Source organism: Melopsittacus undulatus, chromosome 6 (assembly GCF_012275295.1).
Source record: "Melopsittacus undulatus isolate bMelUnd1 chromosome 6, bMelUnd1.mat.Z, whole genome shotgun sequence".
Classification (NCBI taxonomy): domain Eukaryota; kingdom Metazoa; phylum Chordata; class Aves; order Psittaciformes; family Psittaculidae; genus Melopsittacus; species Melopsittacus undulatus.
This window is the reverse complement of record NC_047532.1, coordinates 29,341,208-29,358,056: the sequence shown is the minus strand read 5'-3', so window position 1 is coordinate 29,358,056 and position 16,849 is coordinate 29,341,208. Positions and strand designations below refer to the sequence as shown.

The following is a 16,849-nucleotide window of genomic DNA, read 5'->3' as shown; positions in this document are numbered from 1 at the left end:
GCTTGTCTTTGCATTTAAAATAAACCCATATACATGTATTTTAATCTGTGTATATATATATTTATGTATTTATAATCTATAAAAATGCATTTTGAGGCAGTGGGGGACCTTTGTGAGGTCCGAGCCCCCTCTAGCGGCATTTGCCATGGCTCCGGGGGCTGCCAAGCCGGCAGGAAAGCGGCCAAGGACAGAAAGTCCTGCATGAATTCCCCCCCCCCCCAGCTGCCAGTCGCTATCTTTCTTTTTGTTATTCCTTTATTTCCCCCTTTCTTTAATCGGGAGCCGCAAATGTCAGGTCCTGGGGATTCCAAGACACAGGCAGGAGGATGCCTGCAGCCTCTCGACTCCGGTTTGCTGCCGGACTGCTGAGGATCATTCTGCTTCATTTATTTGGTGTGAAAACAGCAGCGTGGGGAGAGTGAGGGCCACTCTGGGGAGAGTGAGGGCCACTCACAATCGGCTGCGCAGGCACTGCAGGTTGGGCGCTGCCTGTACTGGTTCATCCCAGGCTCCAGGTGCAGGGGCCACATCCCATCTCAGGGGGCATTTTAGAGAGTTGGTGCTTCCAAGGAGCCCAGCATCCCAGGCATCGTGGCAAGAGGTGTGCTGGAGCCAGGGACAGCATTGGGAAGATAAAAAAGCAGCTTTTAAATAATCATTTTGTCTTTCCCTCAGCTGAGCACAGCCTTCCAGGGATAAATAGGCAGCATCAGTTCTGCGAAGACACATTGGCCTTTCCATCTGTTTACTCCCTAGCCTTATTCCTAACGAGCAGACAAGCCCAGGCCGTCTCCACACGGTTCCCGGCTGGGTTTGGGTGTCTGCTGTGGGAACATACGTCCGTTGGATGCTCGGGATGCACACGCTGGTGTGTGCGTGTGGCACGATAATAAAGCTCAGGGGTTATACAGCGCTTTTCATCAGGAAGCAGCTTTCTAAACATAAACTAATTAATCACTGGTGCCTACCTGTCAGGTCAATGATTCCTGAGATTTTTAATCTAAAAATATTTTCCTTTTGAAATCCAGATGCGCCTGTTTCGGCAACTCCACTTTTGATTTGTTTATTTGAGGGGTTTTAATTTTTTTTTTAACTTGTGTTGCTTTCCATTTGTGTTGGGGCTTTTGATGTGCTTTAATGTAGTGCATGGTTCTTTTGGGTTTGTTTGGGGTTGGGTTTTTTTTCCTGGAAAAAGAGGAATTTATTATCTTTTATTTTCATAGCAATTTTCCCTCCCCTCTGTAGCCTGTCACCTTTCCTCTTCATAAAGATTTTGGCCACTTTTACCGCTTGTTTCAGTTTATGGGCCACAGACCTCAAACCATTTTTCTCGATGAAGTCTGACCTCTCCCCTCAGATTTATTCATCGGTGAAGGATGTGGCTGGGTGCCGGCGGTGCCATGGGAAGCCTCCTGCAGTGAGGGGAGATGCTGATTCTGTCTCTCTGGGTCTCAGCAACTGCACCCGGCTCCAAATTTGGCACTCTACCCCCATCCCTCTGTAAAGAAACAATCCTCTCTAGCATGGAACTACTTATCATTAGCTCATCATATTGGTAAATGTATGGTTGTTGGGCTTTTATCTATCTTTTCATTCCCCCTGAATTTTGCTCCTTTGTTGACAGTGAATGTTTAAATCACAAAAAAAACCAACAAAACAATAAATCCTGGAGTCCTAAAAATCAGGATTTCAGCAGAGCTTGAGGCTTTAAAAAAAGTCTTTATAGTGTTAGCTAAACCGCTCAACAGGGTCTTTTGCTTCCATTTTATACTGATAATAGCTATGTCTTTAACTTACTTCAGAGTGAGGGAGGCTATACTTGGTGTTTTGCCCATATTTTTTAGCTGCTCCAGTTTACTTCCTATTGTGAATTAATTTTAGACTAGCTCTTGTTTGTGCTGTGGATTTGGGGGGTCAGATTCATCTTGGGTGTAAGTGGGTATGGCTCTAGTAAAATCCCCACCTCACCCAGCTCTGGATGTGCTTGGGGGGTGTGTGTATGTTTGCAAAGCACTCTGAGCTCCTGTGCCAGGCGACATGGGGAAATGCAGTTAATTTCTCTTAAGAAATGCCTGTTTGTTCACTCATCAAGGATTTATTTTATTTACTTCGCAGCTGTGCACACCTATGCATGCAGAGATGTCACACAAGGACACTTAGGCCACCTCCATCCTTCCAACCTGGGACATTCCCAGCAGGCAGGGTGTTCCCATGTGTTTTTCCAGGAAAGCCCTCACAGGAGAAGGACTCTTACTTGAAGCAGTAACTGATGTGGAGAGTACAAAGAGGGGAGGAAATTTCTGTCCTTGGAAAGTTACTTCGGGAGGATTAATTTATTGTTGCCCCTTTAATTACCATGGCTTAGACTTCACTGGAATGACTGGAACAACAAAATTTATTTCATACATTTTTTACTTGCCTTTTCATTGTATGGCTAAAAGCATGGCCTTGCAAGCTCTCTGCCTGTATTTAAAGATAGAAAAAATGAGGCATGTTTAGCTCTGGGATCTGTGTGCCTTCCTCTCCCATCTGGGTTTGATGGCTGATGCAAATGGTGCGATATCAAGCTGTAAACTACTTGTTAGGTGACATAAGAGTGTGGGCTATCTGGGTGATCTGAAGTCTGGGCTTAGAGACTCCCAACTTCCTAGCCTATGCTTGGGTTGGATAGAGTCCCTATCATTTCTAGCAGCAACAATGGGTACATTCATTGGTTTTTTGACCAGTTATAGCAGTTTTGCAGTGTGTTTGAACACAAACCATGGATTTCTGGGTTACTTCTGTGGTGAGCTCTCTGCCAGTTCTGCCCTACTTCTTCCCTGCAGGAAGGAGGGGAAGAAGCAGGGAAGTGAGCAGGAAGCTGCAGTACCCCTGTCACTTCTGCTTGGCTGGAGAGCCGAGGAACTATGCTTGGTGATGAGCACTTGGGAGAACCAGAATGCAAACTGCCTGTTGGGGTACCCTTTCTAAAGGAAGAAAAGCTTGGTTGATGGGGACTGAGCAACCTGGGATGAGCATCCCCTTTTAGATGAACATCGCTTTCCCCAGGTTAAGACCTGGGTACAACTCAGGCTTTCCTCTCTGCTTTGTGTCTCATGCAGTGCTGAGCATCCGAGGAGCGCAGGAAGAGGAGCCCACGGATCCCCAGCTGATGCGGTTAGACAACATGCTCCTGGCCGAGGGGGTAGCAGGCCCCGAAAAAGGAGGTGGCTCAGCCGCTGCTGCCGCTGCTGCTGCAGCATCAGGAGGAGCCGGCTCTGACAACTCAGTGGAGCACTCTGACTACAGAGCCAAACTCTCCCAGATCCGGCAGATCTACCACACGGAGCTGGAGAAGTACGAGCAGGTAACAGGCTCTTTTGTGGAAGAAGGCAGGGCTGCCCAGTGGTGGTGGTGGTAGGATGGTGGGAGCAGGAGATGAGCATCTTGGAAAGCAGCTGGAGTGGATGTTCACAGCCTGGATCGCTACTGACATCTATTGTTAGGAGTGTATGGGCAAATGCAGACTGTGCTGGAGTGAAAGAAAACATGCTTTTTTAGGGTTGGAAGACTTGGGGTTTTGCACTGGGACATGGCACGAGAATAGGCTTGGCATTGGTTGCCCCTTTGACTTTCACTTTTCAGTCCTCCCCTAATACCTTGCCAAAAATTAGCCCTATGAAGTGGGAGTCCTCTTTGAGGTTCTGGCCTCAGTGCAGGCAGTTTTCCAAGCAGGGCTTGAATCAAAATCTTCCTTGAATACTTTTTCTGCTTGAAGAGTTCCTTTTCCAGAGGAAAAAAAAACAACAAAACCAAATGACTTTCTTTTTAATTGTGAAAAATTATTCTTAAACAAAACAAAAAACTATTTGGGTCATGAATGCAGCTATTGGTAACGCTGACAATTGCATGAAAAGCTTTGCAGGCTGATGTTCAAACCAATTTTTTTTGCAAAGGCTTCCAGATGTTTTGCAGACCTCCTGTCGCCACTGCACAGCTTGCCTTTGTTATGAATGTACTTTCTACCCCAAGATTGCACTGGAGTGCAAGTAAAAAAGCATCCCTCCTTTTTGGGTGCAGGATGGGGCTTCAGGTCTCTGGTTTAGCACCATCTCTGCTAATGTGATAGGGCTGTGAGCAACCTCCAGCCCAGCTCCCATTATACCTGTCTAACTGAATGCATGGTGCATGGTGGGCCTGGGGGATGTGTCACCCCTTCAGGTACCACACTGACCAAGCTGAGGCTGCTGGTCAGCATCTTCAGACCTGCACCCAGGGGAGGTGTGGAGCTGCCTCAGATAACCCTGGGTTGGAGCTGGAGTCAGAGTGGCCAGGTAGGGCTCTGGTGTTGGAGAAGCTGTGTGTGGTCATACCATGAAAGGCATTTTGACAGAGCATTAGAAAAGAAGGAGGTGGCAGGGCCCAGGGAGCAGGCAGGGGGCAGGTTGGAAGGATGACCTTTGGTGGCTGTCGTCAGCCTTTGCTAGCACTCCCTTGGGTAATGGAGATGGGCTGCTGTGGCATAAGGGAGCTTCAGCCTTCTCACATGGGTAGGAGTGAGGAGGGTCTCACGGCTCATCTTTCAGCTCCCAGGCTGAAGAGGCAGGGAGAGATACCCCATGTCCTCTGCCACCCAAGCCCAAGGAGAAACCCTTGGCACAGCCAAGGACATGCTTCAGGGAAGGACCTTCTGCTCCTTTCTCCTCTTGGGCAGGCGTTTTGTTTGTTTGCTTTTCTGATTTTGTTTCTGCATCATTTACCCAGGTAAGAGAAGCCTTTACCCCAGCCCCATGAGTGAGGTGGGCCACATATTTGCTTCTCAGAAACCAGTGAGGGGGTTGGGTTTGGCACTGAGTTGCTTTGAAAATGTCTGTGTAGGTCCACATCTCTTGTATCATCACCCACAGTCCTGCAAAAAATCAGGGTTCAGGGTTCCTCAACGTCTACCCTCCTTTCTCCAGTCCCATTGCTGGAGGCTGGGGGAGCTCAGTGGCTTCTCATGGCATTGGGCTGCTGCTGTGACAGTACAGTGCTCACTGGCAGTTTTTCCTGTAATGCTCTAAAGGAGACAATCTGAAATTGCTTGTGTGTCTGGGAGCAAAGAGGTACCCAGCTGAGAGCTCTTGTACCCTGGGAGCTGTCAGCTGAAGCTGGTAATGAATTGGAGGGGCTCTGCTGGCTTTGGGAATATCTCCTCCGGTCTAAGCCATGGGTGGGGATTCAGCTTGGAAGGGTTGGGTGGGAGATGGTAAGTCAAGACTATATTGACAGTCCACAGAATCAGTGTTTCTTTCCCCTGCTAGCCCATTTTTCTCCATCATTGGGTGGGAATTGTGGACGTTGTCCCTAGAGTAGCTGCCCATGTCCCAGGAGCACCAAAGGCTTCTTGAACCATCAGTGCAACAATGCCCCCTGGTTTTCAGGGCTTGGTGCTGGGAACTGGAGGATGGAGGAGTTAGGGGTGGAGGCAATGAAGTGACCTCCATCCAGCCTTAAAATCCCTCCCTTGTTCCCTTGAATCTTCTCGCTGCCATGTCCTCACAGCACAGCCTGGGGACAGCAGGAAAAGCCAGACAGTGCTGTGCCAGCAGCAAACTGATGGGGATTGTTACCTGCTTGCCCTTACTTGTCAGGGCTCCTGCCTCATTCAAACTTTAATTAATTGTCATTATTTACTTCTTATCTGATATGCTAATTGCACAGAGCAGGGCTGTGTCTGGGACCTGCTCCTGTGACACATGGTGCTGGGGTCCAGCTGGGGCAGCAGGGGAAGGGAGGTGGGTCAAAAGATTAATGGTCCTCCTCAGAGAGAGACATCTATAGCTCCTCCAGCCCTATCTGGAAAACCAGTGGCTGGGACTTCTTCATGCTTTACATGAGGCCTAGGACTTCTTCATGCTTTACATGAGTCCTAGGACTTCATGTACCTAAGCTCCATCCATGATCTCTGAGAGCAACAAAATTGGCTCCTGGCTTTCTCAGCATGTCTGCTGGGAGTCTCTCATGCCCTCTGCTTTCTATTCCCTGAGAGCCAGCACACTCTTGATCTGAGTCTGCCCTAAAAGGCCGCAGTCATTGAGGTCTCCATTTTCATCTTCTTCCTTAGCAGCGTTGCCTCTCTACTGTCCTTGATGCTATTGAATGACCTTCCGATCCTGGGGTTTCTTTTGCTTTTCTTGCCATCCCAGGCGTGCAATGAATTCACCACCCACGTGATGAACCTGCTGCGTGAGCAGAGCCGGACCCGACCTATCTCACCAAAGGAGATAGAGCGGATGGTGAGCATCATCCACCGCAAGTTCAGCTCCATCCAGATGCAGTTGAAGCAAAGCACGTGTGAAGCTGTCATGATCTTGCGCTCCCGATTTCTGGATGCACGGTGAGTTCACCCCACCAAACCTTTCTCCTCACCCACTGCAGTGTTGTCGCAGCCTAGGAGAGGTGTTTTGAGGTGCATATGAAGGACCATATCTCTTGGTCTTGAGGCACAGAGGCCATTTAGTTTCTTTATCCTTTAGTTGTCTATGGCTCAGCAGGGGAGAGGATAGCAGTTCCAGACTTCCAGCCTCTGTCTCGTGGAGGCTTCCAGCTGTAACTTGAGAATTGCGCATCCAGGCTTTGCTGTGGCAGAATGGAATTCTGTGGCATATTGCAACAAACCTCTGTGATGAAAATGTGCATTTCAGTTAGGGATGAAAGCTAATCCTCCAGCCCATCCTATCCTCTCTAGGTTCCTATTCTTTTCCTTCTGTTTCCATTTTCCCAGATTTTTTATTTGTTGTAGAATTATTTTACTGCCCAAGCTGGTTGTATGCAGGCTGTGGCTTGGGCTGCAATTCAGGATGGGGAGGAGAGGCGGTTACACTGGGGGATGAGCAGTCAAGTAATGCCCAAGTGCAAATGGAACAGTCCTCACCAAGGGTATATCCCCAGCACTGCTTTCTCAGTATGGAGCTTTGCAGGGTAGAAGTGATGTCTTTGGCTGGGGCAGCCAGGTGTTGAGAGTCACCTTCCCAGGTGGAGGAGCTGGGTGCCCGTTTTGAGACTCTTCTGTGATGCAGCAGTAATTTGAGACAGAGATTTGCTGTGGAAGGTGCCGAGAGAGGAGTCGCCAGCAAAGTGCAGATGAGAAGCTTCCTGGCTATGAGTCTGTTGCACTCCATGCTCCCAGGAGCAGAGGAAGGAAGGAGGGAAGCAAGGAAAGTCAGAGTGTCTAAGATTGCATTCCTGTTTCTGGATCCCTGACACTGATTTGCATTTCTTTTCCTTCTATTTCCCTTTCTTTCTTCATGCTAAGGCGGAAGAGACGAAACTTCAACAAGCAAGCTACAGAAATTCTGAATGAGTATTTCTATTCCCATCTCAGCAACCCCTACCCCAGTGAGGAAGCCAAAGAAGAGCTAGCCAAGAAATGTGGCATCACAGTCTCACAGGTGAGAAGGTGGCTACTGCTATTGGGAAGCCTTAGCATGGTGAAGGAGATTCCAGAACTCAGTCAAGTCAGTCATGTCCAGTGTTGAGCATTTAATTTCTAAGTTAGTTTAGCAAAAGTTTGTGTAAGTGGAGGGGGAAGGAGACAGCAGGCTTGCAGTTTGAAGCCATTGATGAAAAAGGAGAGCTTGGGAGAAGATTCAGAAGGGATGAAGACTTCATAGAGTGATGGCTGTGTGTGCAGCCAAGGTGTTAACAACACAGAAATGATGTGGCATGACCCACAGAGGCAAAGACTTTTCTTGAGGGAGTTAGTGCAGAACTGGCTTGCAAGAAGAGCTTGTTTGAGCTGACAGTCCATTCTTTGAGCCAAGGGATTTGAAGGCAGTAAAAAGAGTTGTGCAGATTTTGCTCGATAAGCAATAATGGACAAGGTCCTGATGGGAATGGTTTGGGTCAAACAGGCTAATGGTTATAGTTTGTGGTCTTGGAGGGTGGGCTTTCGAGAAGGGTGATTTCTCTCTGTTGTTACGCTTGTGCTGCAGAACATGACATCTCCCTGACTTACTTATCCGTCAAAGAAAGGTGGTCAGTAAAGCCAAATTGAAGTTTTTGCATACATTCAAGGCAGCCACGTAATTCCTGGGGTCTGTAGCTTTGACCTGGGAGCTGCTGGAATTTGTGAGGAGTGCAGTCAGTCCTTGAAGTGTTCAGCTGTACATTGGCCAGGCCAGCCTCTCTTTATTTTCTCTCTTTTTGGGGCAGGCTTTCTGATTGAAAGCCAGTCTGTATGGCCTTTGATAGTCTTGTCCTCCTGTGAGCTTAGTGCACCCTCGGGGGTCCCATTGCTTTCCCCATCTTGGGCCGCTTTCCAGCCCCAGACCTATGCCTATTCATCACTTGAGTAAACTGGAGACAGCAGTAGCATCTGGTGTCCTTGTGAGAGCATGTCTGCCTTCAGCAGGAACAACAGCATCCAAGGGTAGGTGTTGTCACCATGTTAAATGCCTGCTGAGTGACTCCAATTGCATCCCCTGGGTCAGAAGATCCAAACATTGATTCTGCCCAGAGTTATCAATGAGAAACAGCAGATAATGGCTCAAGTAAAACTACAGCTGACCTGATGCTTTCCCTGTTACTTTTAATTCCTCTGTTCACACAACTTTTATCTTGCAAAGAGAAGATGCCCGGAGAAATGCTGCACTTAGGATATTTTTTGACTGTGCTGTATCAAAGCTACTTTGTGCCTATCTTCAGAATCTACCTTCCTTCTTCATCCAGAGAAGGTAGAAACAAACACGCATCTGGGTTTCTGCTTTTGCTGAGGCTAAGTGGGAACATGGGACAATATGAATCTGTGGAAGTCATAAGCAGAGTTTATCTGAAATCAAAGGTGACAGGGGTAGGCAGGTTCTTTGCTTCACAAGTTTCAAGGTGAAGATCAATTGTAGTGGTCATCTATCCCAACTTCCTTCCCTGTGGTACTCATAGTTCACCCACTGGCTCCAGCATTTGAAGCTGGAAGAGCTGTTGTAGAGATGGCCAGGTGGGAAGTTCATGAAGGAGCACATTGTCAGTAATGGGAAAGCTGGACCAAGAAATGGAATTGAGCTCCTTGCAAACAGCACCTTCTGGTGCCATAGAAATGTTCGCTCAGAGATCTGGGTTGGGTGCTGGTCTGAGCCCCTGCCTTTTATATTTTCTTCTTCCTGCTCTGCAGCAGCACAGGATTGAATACCTGCAGCTCAGTAGCAGGTAAACTGGTAGAAGAAGCCATTTCTGCATAGAAGCTGCTGAATGCTCTAGTTTCACTGCAGATAGAAAGTATCATAGGAATGAAAACATGGGTTTCAGTTATCAACACCCAAACCAAAACAATTTTCCTAAGATGAGATAAAAATCACAAGGATGAACAGCCAGTGGTTTATTAGGATGTTTTATTAGAGTTGCAGCGTCCTCTGTCATTTGCTCATTCTCTTCATCTTGCTGAGCCTTTTCAAACAAGGTCAGTAGTGACTGGAAGTTGTCTTCTGCTTAGAGAGCTGCATGTAGGAAGGCACGCTCCTGGCTCTTTATATTTGGTGTTGCCAAAAAAGAAGCTGAGATTTGTTTCCCCAACCGTATGTTGAATATTTCCCACATCTCTGCAATTGTTCTGTGTGACAATGGTGCCCACATGTGAACAGAGTTATCATCAGCAGGGTACTGAGTAGATTTGGGAAACACTGAATTTATGGTGATTTGGGAGGTACCCTGACATTTTCCCTGGGAAGCAGTTCTGGCCAGATACCACAGCCTGGTTCCACAGACTTCAGAGTTATTCTATCACTGTGCTGAATCTCTGACATGCAAACTTTGGGGTATTTTATTCAGACACCTGGCAGGTTGACCAAGCAACCTTTCTTTCAAACATTCATACTTCTGATCCCAGGATATCACTCTGACAGTCTACAGGGATCGCTGCTCAGACCTCTCCTTGGGGCTTTCTGAGGTACTGCTGCACGCATAGGGAAACAGCTTTCACCAGGACTGGCATGACCAAGGCTGCACAGTTTCATTCTGCCATCAGATCTGGCCCATAATTTTCAGCCATCCCCATGACTTGTGAAGAAGTTCATACAGGTTCTTAATTTTTTTAAAGTAAATCCCCTAGTCCCTTTCAGCACAATTCTAGGCACTGAAGTCAGGCCCATGCTGGTCTCTGGGCAAACACAATCTCCTGCCCCTTTCCAAGGAACACGCGTGTTTCCTGGGACCAAAGTTAGGTCTTAGAATGAGCCCTGTGCTCCCTCTCTAGCCTTCCCTTGGCCTTCCTGGTTTATGTAGTGGCTCATGCTAAACTGTACAAAGCCAAGTTCAGTTAGATGAAGAGCATCCACTTCTGGCCTTTTGCACCAATACCACTCAGTTGGATCAAAAGCAGAGCTTCAGTGACACCAAGGTATTTTTGTGCATCAGCCAGGCCTAAGTAAATTTCATTCAGTGTTTTCCCTGAAAGCCACACTGTCCAAAGGGAAGAGAAGGGGCAGCTGGGTATCAGGGCATCTGTCCTTGTCAAAAGGATACTGAGGAGGAAGCAAATAAAAAGTTCCAAAGTGACACATACCAGTTTTCAGATTGTGCAATTTTAGTCATTTGACTTTCTCAGTTTTTTTTTAAACTCATCTCATATTTTTATGGGGTGGTTCTAGCTTTTCCTGTAGAGCATCCCCTTAGTGGATGTCCCGTTCATAGGGGAAACAGATATATTTGTACAAACCAGTGCTCCCAAGAGGGTCTCACCACCTTTTCTGAGCTTGGTGTAGCACACGCAGGTAGAAGGTGATTCTTTCCACAGCTAGGAAAGTGGGAGGGAAAAAAGAATATTCACTACTTAACCTGAACTAATCAACCTTCCTCACCCAGCTGCACTTGCCAGAGCTGAAACATTAACGTCTTTGTGTTCTCTTAAACTCGCTCTAGGTATCAAACTGGTTTGGAAATAAGAGAATCCGGTACAAGAAGAACATAGGTAAATTTCAAGAGGAAGCCAATATTTATGCTGCCAAAACGGCTGTCACGGCTACCAATGTGTCAGCCCATGGAAGCCAGGCTAACTCACCCTCAACTCCCAATTCAGCTGGTTAGTTTTTGTTTTATTTTTTATTTTGGGTCATTAGTGTTCGGTTTTTTTGTTCATTCTCCCCCTCCCCCTAATCTCTCTCTTGTTTTTCCCCTTCTGGTTATTTGAACTTTTATTTTCTGGTTTTGGTTGGCTCACTTTTGTGGTCTTTAAAAAAAGGCAGAGATGGGATTTGGTTTTTGGGGTTGTTTTGGGGGGTACTTTATTTTCTTTGCCTTTTTCCCCCTCTTTTTTCTTTTTTTTTCTCTTCCCTTTTCCTGTTCCATTTTCATTGGGAAAATGATGTGATAAGACCTTGTAACTGATGTCACCTTGGGGGTTATATGCATGGATGGTAAACACAAAACCAGAAATATGGTCCATAAAGTGTTGCTGGAATTGCTTGCAGTTTGGGGGGGGGAGAATTAAGAACTCGTTGCATAATGATTTTATTTTGCTAAGGCTGAAAGCATGAGTGGCCCTAATGGCTAAACCCCAGCATTTTTAGGATGTCCTAATTCATGACCTTTGGGGGTTGTGTTGGGTTGATCTTTGGTTTCTGTTGTGGTTACTTTTGATTGCTTACATGACAAGTCTGGATCATCTGCAAGAGTGTGCTCTGTTTGAGTTTTATTTTCTTTCTGTGTCAGCACGATCCAGGGAAATCCCTGGGTCGTTCCCTTCCCTTTCCCCCTTTCCTGCCCATTTGCTGTGGTTTACATTTGTTTGTTTTGAGGGTCAAAGGCACAGAGCACTTTGCCCAGATTTCAACTCCTCCGCTAGAGAACGATGCTTAGTTCATGCGTGGTGCCTGCCACAAGGAAGGCCGACCCAAAAATGATCCTGGGCTGCAGTCAGCTGGCTGTGCTCTGCTGCCAAGAGCAATACAAAACTGGGGTTTGTTGAAAAGGAGGGAAAAAAACCTGAACTTCATGCGTGCCATGTACTCTGTTATCGATGTAAATATCTATGTGCCTGTTTCCTTTTTAGGGGTGGGAGGGAGAGTGGGAATGTGCCACTCTTGATGTCAGCTCATGGTACCCTTTTCATACGGGTGTGGTTCTTGCTGTTGTGAGGTAGGCTACTAAGAGGAAGAAAATGGTGGAAGAGCAAAGAGGATGGTGGGCAGCAGGAGAACCTAGATGTTAGATAGAGTACTAGTGGTACACTCTGCAAATTCTGGTTGCTATCAGGGCATGCTTTTCTAGTGAGCACAGTCCTGCCTGTGGCAGGTAGCAGAGTAATCACATCTCAGAAGCACCCCCAGATCTGGAAGATTTGAGTGAAAAATGGAGACCCAGGGGTCATACAAGGGGAGAAACCAGTGGTATGAGTCTCTGGCTGGTCTCCCAAGCCGGTCCCTCAGTGGGAAGGCAAAGGCAGTCCATTATCTGTGAGCTAATGTAGTAAATGTTGGTTCATTGCTCTCTGCTGGGGAGCTCATCCACACCTTGCAGACACTCATATGGATGGCTTGCACAGAAGCAAGTGGTAGAAGGCTTATTCAGTTGGGCAGTGAAGTCCCTACACACAACCTCTTAATTTCCAGGGAATGTCTTACATGCTAAGGGTCTGCCCCCAGAGCCACCTAGAGCAGAGCTGGTGCAGCTTTTGGTTGCAGGTCAGAAACACTGCTGGGGGCATCTCCTCGCACAGGGCTGCCTGCTGCAGCTCGACTGAGGTGCTCAGAAGGCTCTGGTGGATGCAGCAGAGTTCTCTAGGGACAGATGGTTTGCAGGAGTTTTGTTTTGATTATTTTATTTTTGTTTTGTTTGGGTTTTTTTCCCCTTTTCCTTCTGTTGTTTGAACTGCTGATGATTTAGCTGCAGTTTTTACAATGTCGTCCTTTCCAAACAGCTCACTTGAAATACCTGTTCAGGTGGGGTCTCTTGATGTTGACACCCCCCTGTAGAAAAAGGTGGAGAGTAGAGAACAGAATGGTGTGTGTTCAGGGGAGATGCCTACTGCCTGTGATGATGTCCTGAAGTCCACATCAGATTAGACACAGCTTTCCTTCTTTTCGTCTTTCTTATACTGGGATCAGATCCAAAGGTCTGGAATGGCAAGGGAAAAGCTTCAAATCGTTTAAATGGCTTTGGGTATGGCCTGCATGCAGTGGAAGAGGCATTTCCCCAGTGCCTGCCCAGTTAAATAGTGCTCTGGTGTGAGGTTGTTTCTTCACCTTCTCCACAGGCAGTAAGACAGCTGTTTCAAAGATAAATTGGCCAGTACCCTGCAGTAAACAGCTAAGATAATCCCTGGATAACACTATGCTTTCAACGAAGGACAAACAGTCTTGTTATTAACGAGTAAGACTTGAGCTCCTGGGTCCTCTTTCTGGCTCACTTGTCTGCACTCTAGAAACACTGACTTCTTTTCGGGTGTCTAATGTGGTGGTTCTAAAGCAGCACATCAGTGTGAGGGGAGCTTGCAGGCCATGTTGATCCTTCTTCTGCAAGAAGTGTTTGTAACCTGGCCCAGATCCCACCATCCTCCCTGTATCCAGCAGCAGGGAGGCCTTGCTGTCAGCACTGCAGTAGTCTCTAGGGCAGCTTGCAGAGACAGTGCATTTGGATACTGAAATAGCCTTAGGATTTTATGTCCAACAGTAGCATCCCAGGTTGAGATCTCTCCAGCTGAACCATGCAGATGTAACAGCTCAGTCAGGCTGTGGGTTAAAGGCACATCCTCAGGACTATCCAGAGTTGAGTGACCTCCCCTGCTGCAGGTTGTCCTGTAGGTGCTAGCAGCAAGAAGCACACCTGTATATGCTAGGTCTGAAATATCTGTCTGTGAAAAATTTGGAGGATGCTGTTGAGGGCTGTGAGCCATCCAGATGTGCTGAATTGGCCTGGGAAGAATGTGGAAGTGGATGAAGAGGTGAAGGACTAAGATAGATGATGCTTCTCCTTTTACACCATGAACTTCTTTCAGATCATCCGCTGTAAGTTTTTTGAGGAAGGAACCTGAGCAATTATGGGATTTGATGAGAATTTGTAGACCTTCTGGTTATAATACATTGTAGGGCATGTGGAAAGAAAGAGTGTAGGCAGAGGACAGGTCATGAGAAAGAAGCGACCAGCAGTGTAGTCCCTGGAGGGTCATGATGTTGGAAGAGGAGGTGGAACTGGATGTGATGGGACCTGGGACAGGAGTTAAATTCATTTCTGCCATGGCTGCGCAGGCCCATCTGTTCTCTGCATTGATGCCCATGTTACCGGAGATCGGTGAATGGCTACAGTCAGTCAAAGAGATTGGCCACACATTGACAAGGGCAAGAATTGCATCTGTCTAGCCATCTGGCACGTTCAAAGCAGGGTCCCCCATCCTCAGTCACCCAGGCCTGAATGTCAAACACCTTTTCATCCTGAATACACACAGTTGGGCTTTATCAGCCAGATGTTCAAATAAGCTGAGATGTCTGGCTCATTTGGGCTAACAACTCCCCATCCTCACTTTGATTGCCTGGACAATCTCAGCACAAAAAACACATGGCAAATTAAAGTTATTTTATGTGGGCAGACCCTTTTGCTAACCAGAGTCCTCAAGGGCCACACGCAGGTGATGACTTCCAGTGAAATCTTCCATGCAGAGCAACCAAAATTGTCCTGAAATGGTTTTTTTTCCTGCTTACCCTTTTATTTTGTGAAAATCTTGCAAAACTGCTGATGGAGGGGATTGTGCTGTCTGGAAGTATATTTATGTCATCAGGCACAGGCCTGATGGCTGTATCTTCTCTGCCTTCCTCCATTTGTGGCATTCAGTTGTCCAGAGCACAGCATGGGAGAGGACCCTGCATCAGCAGAGAAGCTGTTCTACTTATAGTCTCACTATCTTCAGTGTTGGTTAGCAAGTGAAAAAGAACAAATGTCCTTCTGAGTTCACCCCTGGCTTTTAGACCTGCTTTCAAACTCAGTGGCTTTGTCCACCTGAGGAGCTACATGGTCCATCAAGTTCCCCATGGTACAAACACAGGGAAAAAGTTACAGGGGGGGTATTCTCAATGCTTATATGTCATTGCCATTGACTTCAACTAGGAGCCTTCTATACATGACCACAGTTCACTTAAATGGTTCAGTGTGCTGGATCTCTGTCTCATTGGTGGTAGGTGGTATGAGACATCAGATAAGGATGGTTTGATTTCAGCTCCAGTGAACACAATTACTGTCTGTTTATCCATGGTGCCATTTGACTTGTCAGGTATGTTAGAGAAAAGGGCTTACTAGAGGTCCTGGAAAATCTGAGGTGGAAGTAGAGACTGCCAAAATGCTAGAGAAGACATTAGAGAAGATTAAATTCTCTGAAGAGCTGGAGAAGTGGTGCAAAAAATGCCAGCAGACAAGCTTGTGAAGATTTTTGAATTGGAGGCAAAATTGAAGGGGGTTTTGTTCATCAGAAATGTTAGGGATGGAAGAAACTTCTTTGTGGGCATTATTTTGATATAGGATTTCATCCAGTAACAAGATCTGACTGCCATAGCTTGTCTAAACGTTACAGCTCTCTTTCTGAAGCTGGTAATGACCTGATAGAAATTTGCCACTAAGGAATAGTGGTGGTAGGTCTTTGGTTTGATAAGATAATCTGGATGCTGAAAATGATCCGCTGTTCCTCACTGCTACAAGCATAAAAAGTCCTGGGGTTTCTGGTATTTTGGGGGGGGGTTTGGTCTGCACACAGTAGCATCAGGGGACTTCCATGCCAAGATCAGAGCCCTTTCCTTCTGGCTTCATGAGCTCAAAGATGGTTGTTACTTCTTATTCGTTAAGGAGTCCCAGTCAGATTCTGACCACTGAAGACCTTTACTGTGTTCACAGTGGAGGCTTCAGGAGGACAGATTACATTTATGGTGAAGCCTTCTCTAACTGAAGGGTTTGACTTGTAGTCTTGGATGTGTTCTCTGTGGAATATACCAATCTTAATTTTCGTGGCTCTTCACATTCCTGCCCCCTCTCCCACCCCAGTGCCTCAGCCCCTCTTAGCTGTGTCACCCAGACTTTGGGCCATCATAATTTTCATACCTGGCTAGTACATAGACAGCAGAGTGCTGAAGCAGCAGAGTGGCAGCGTGAAGGGCTCTCTGCAATTACGGCTCTGATACAAATGCATCCATACATGTGGGGCCATTGGTATGCGCATATTTATCTTTGCATCCACATCAGCAACAAGACATATTCACTGTTTAGATATGCACATATATTGCAAAAATACCCTGTGCCAATAGCAGTGTATATCTTGTAAGTGACATCTCCAGCACTCCTCATGATTTCCAAGACACCAGTGCTCTTCAGAACTAGAGTTTGTGGCTGTTTGTTTATTTTTATTTCCTCCCTCCTAGTCTCAATTTCACAGGCAGGTTTGTTTAGTTTCCATAAAATACCAGTTAACTTTATGGCATTTTTATTTGTTATCATTGTTACAATTTTCTTTTGGTAGGGGAAGGTGGGGTAGGATGTTGTTCTGCTGGGGGCAGAGTGATAGCAGTGCCCTGTCAGGTGCTCGGGGATTCCCAAGTCCTCTTCCCAGCTCTGCCACTGATCATTTGTGTGATCTCAAAGGTTTCTGCTCACCGTAAAAGAAAAGGAGAATATTCTCTGCTTCTTGCGAGCAGCAGCTGCAAAGTCCTTTGGTTCTCAAGCCACTGTGGGAGTATGAAGCCACAGTTAATTCATGACCTCTGCTTTTACACCAGTGGTCAAAGTGATTGTTCAGAAAACTGAGTAGGAAGTATCCAGAGATGTGTGTGAAAAGTGCCCATTTTCGTGCTTCAAGTTGAGCAGTGTCAGGTTGGGCTATCCTCAGTCTGCCAGCTCATTTCCCTAGGTTTTTTTGCTTTTAAAA

At 46.7% G+C, this 16,849-nt stretch overlaps 1 protein-coding gene across 3 annotated transcripts in view; it reads left to right on the top strand.

The window, feature by feature from the left end:
* Nucleotides 1–16,849, top strand: part of PBX1 (PBX homeobox 1) — a 132,776-nt gene that overhangs the window by 100,698 nt on the left and 15,229 nt on the right. For all 3 annotated transcript variants that reach the window (XM_005147070.4, XM_034063585.1, XM_034063584.1), the window contains exons 3-6: nucleotides 3,102–3,346; nucleotides 6,168–6,358; nucleotides 7,277–7,412; nucleotides 10,873–11,032. In XM_005147070.4, coding sequence (XP_005147127.4) covers nucleotides 3,102–3,346; nucleotides 6,168–6,358; nucleotides 7,277–7,412; nucleotides 10,873–11,032 — 732 coding nt within the window. The remainder of the gene's footprint in view (nucleotides 1–3,101; nucleotides 3,347–6,167; nucleotides 6,359–7,276; nucleotides 7,413–10,872; nucleotides 11,033–16,849) is intronic.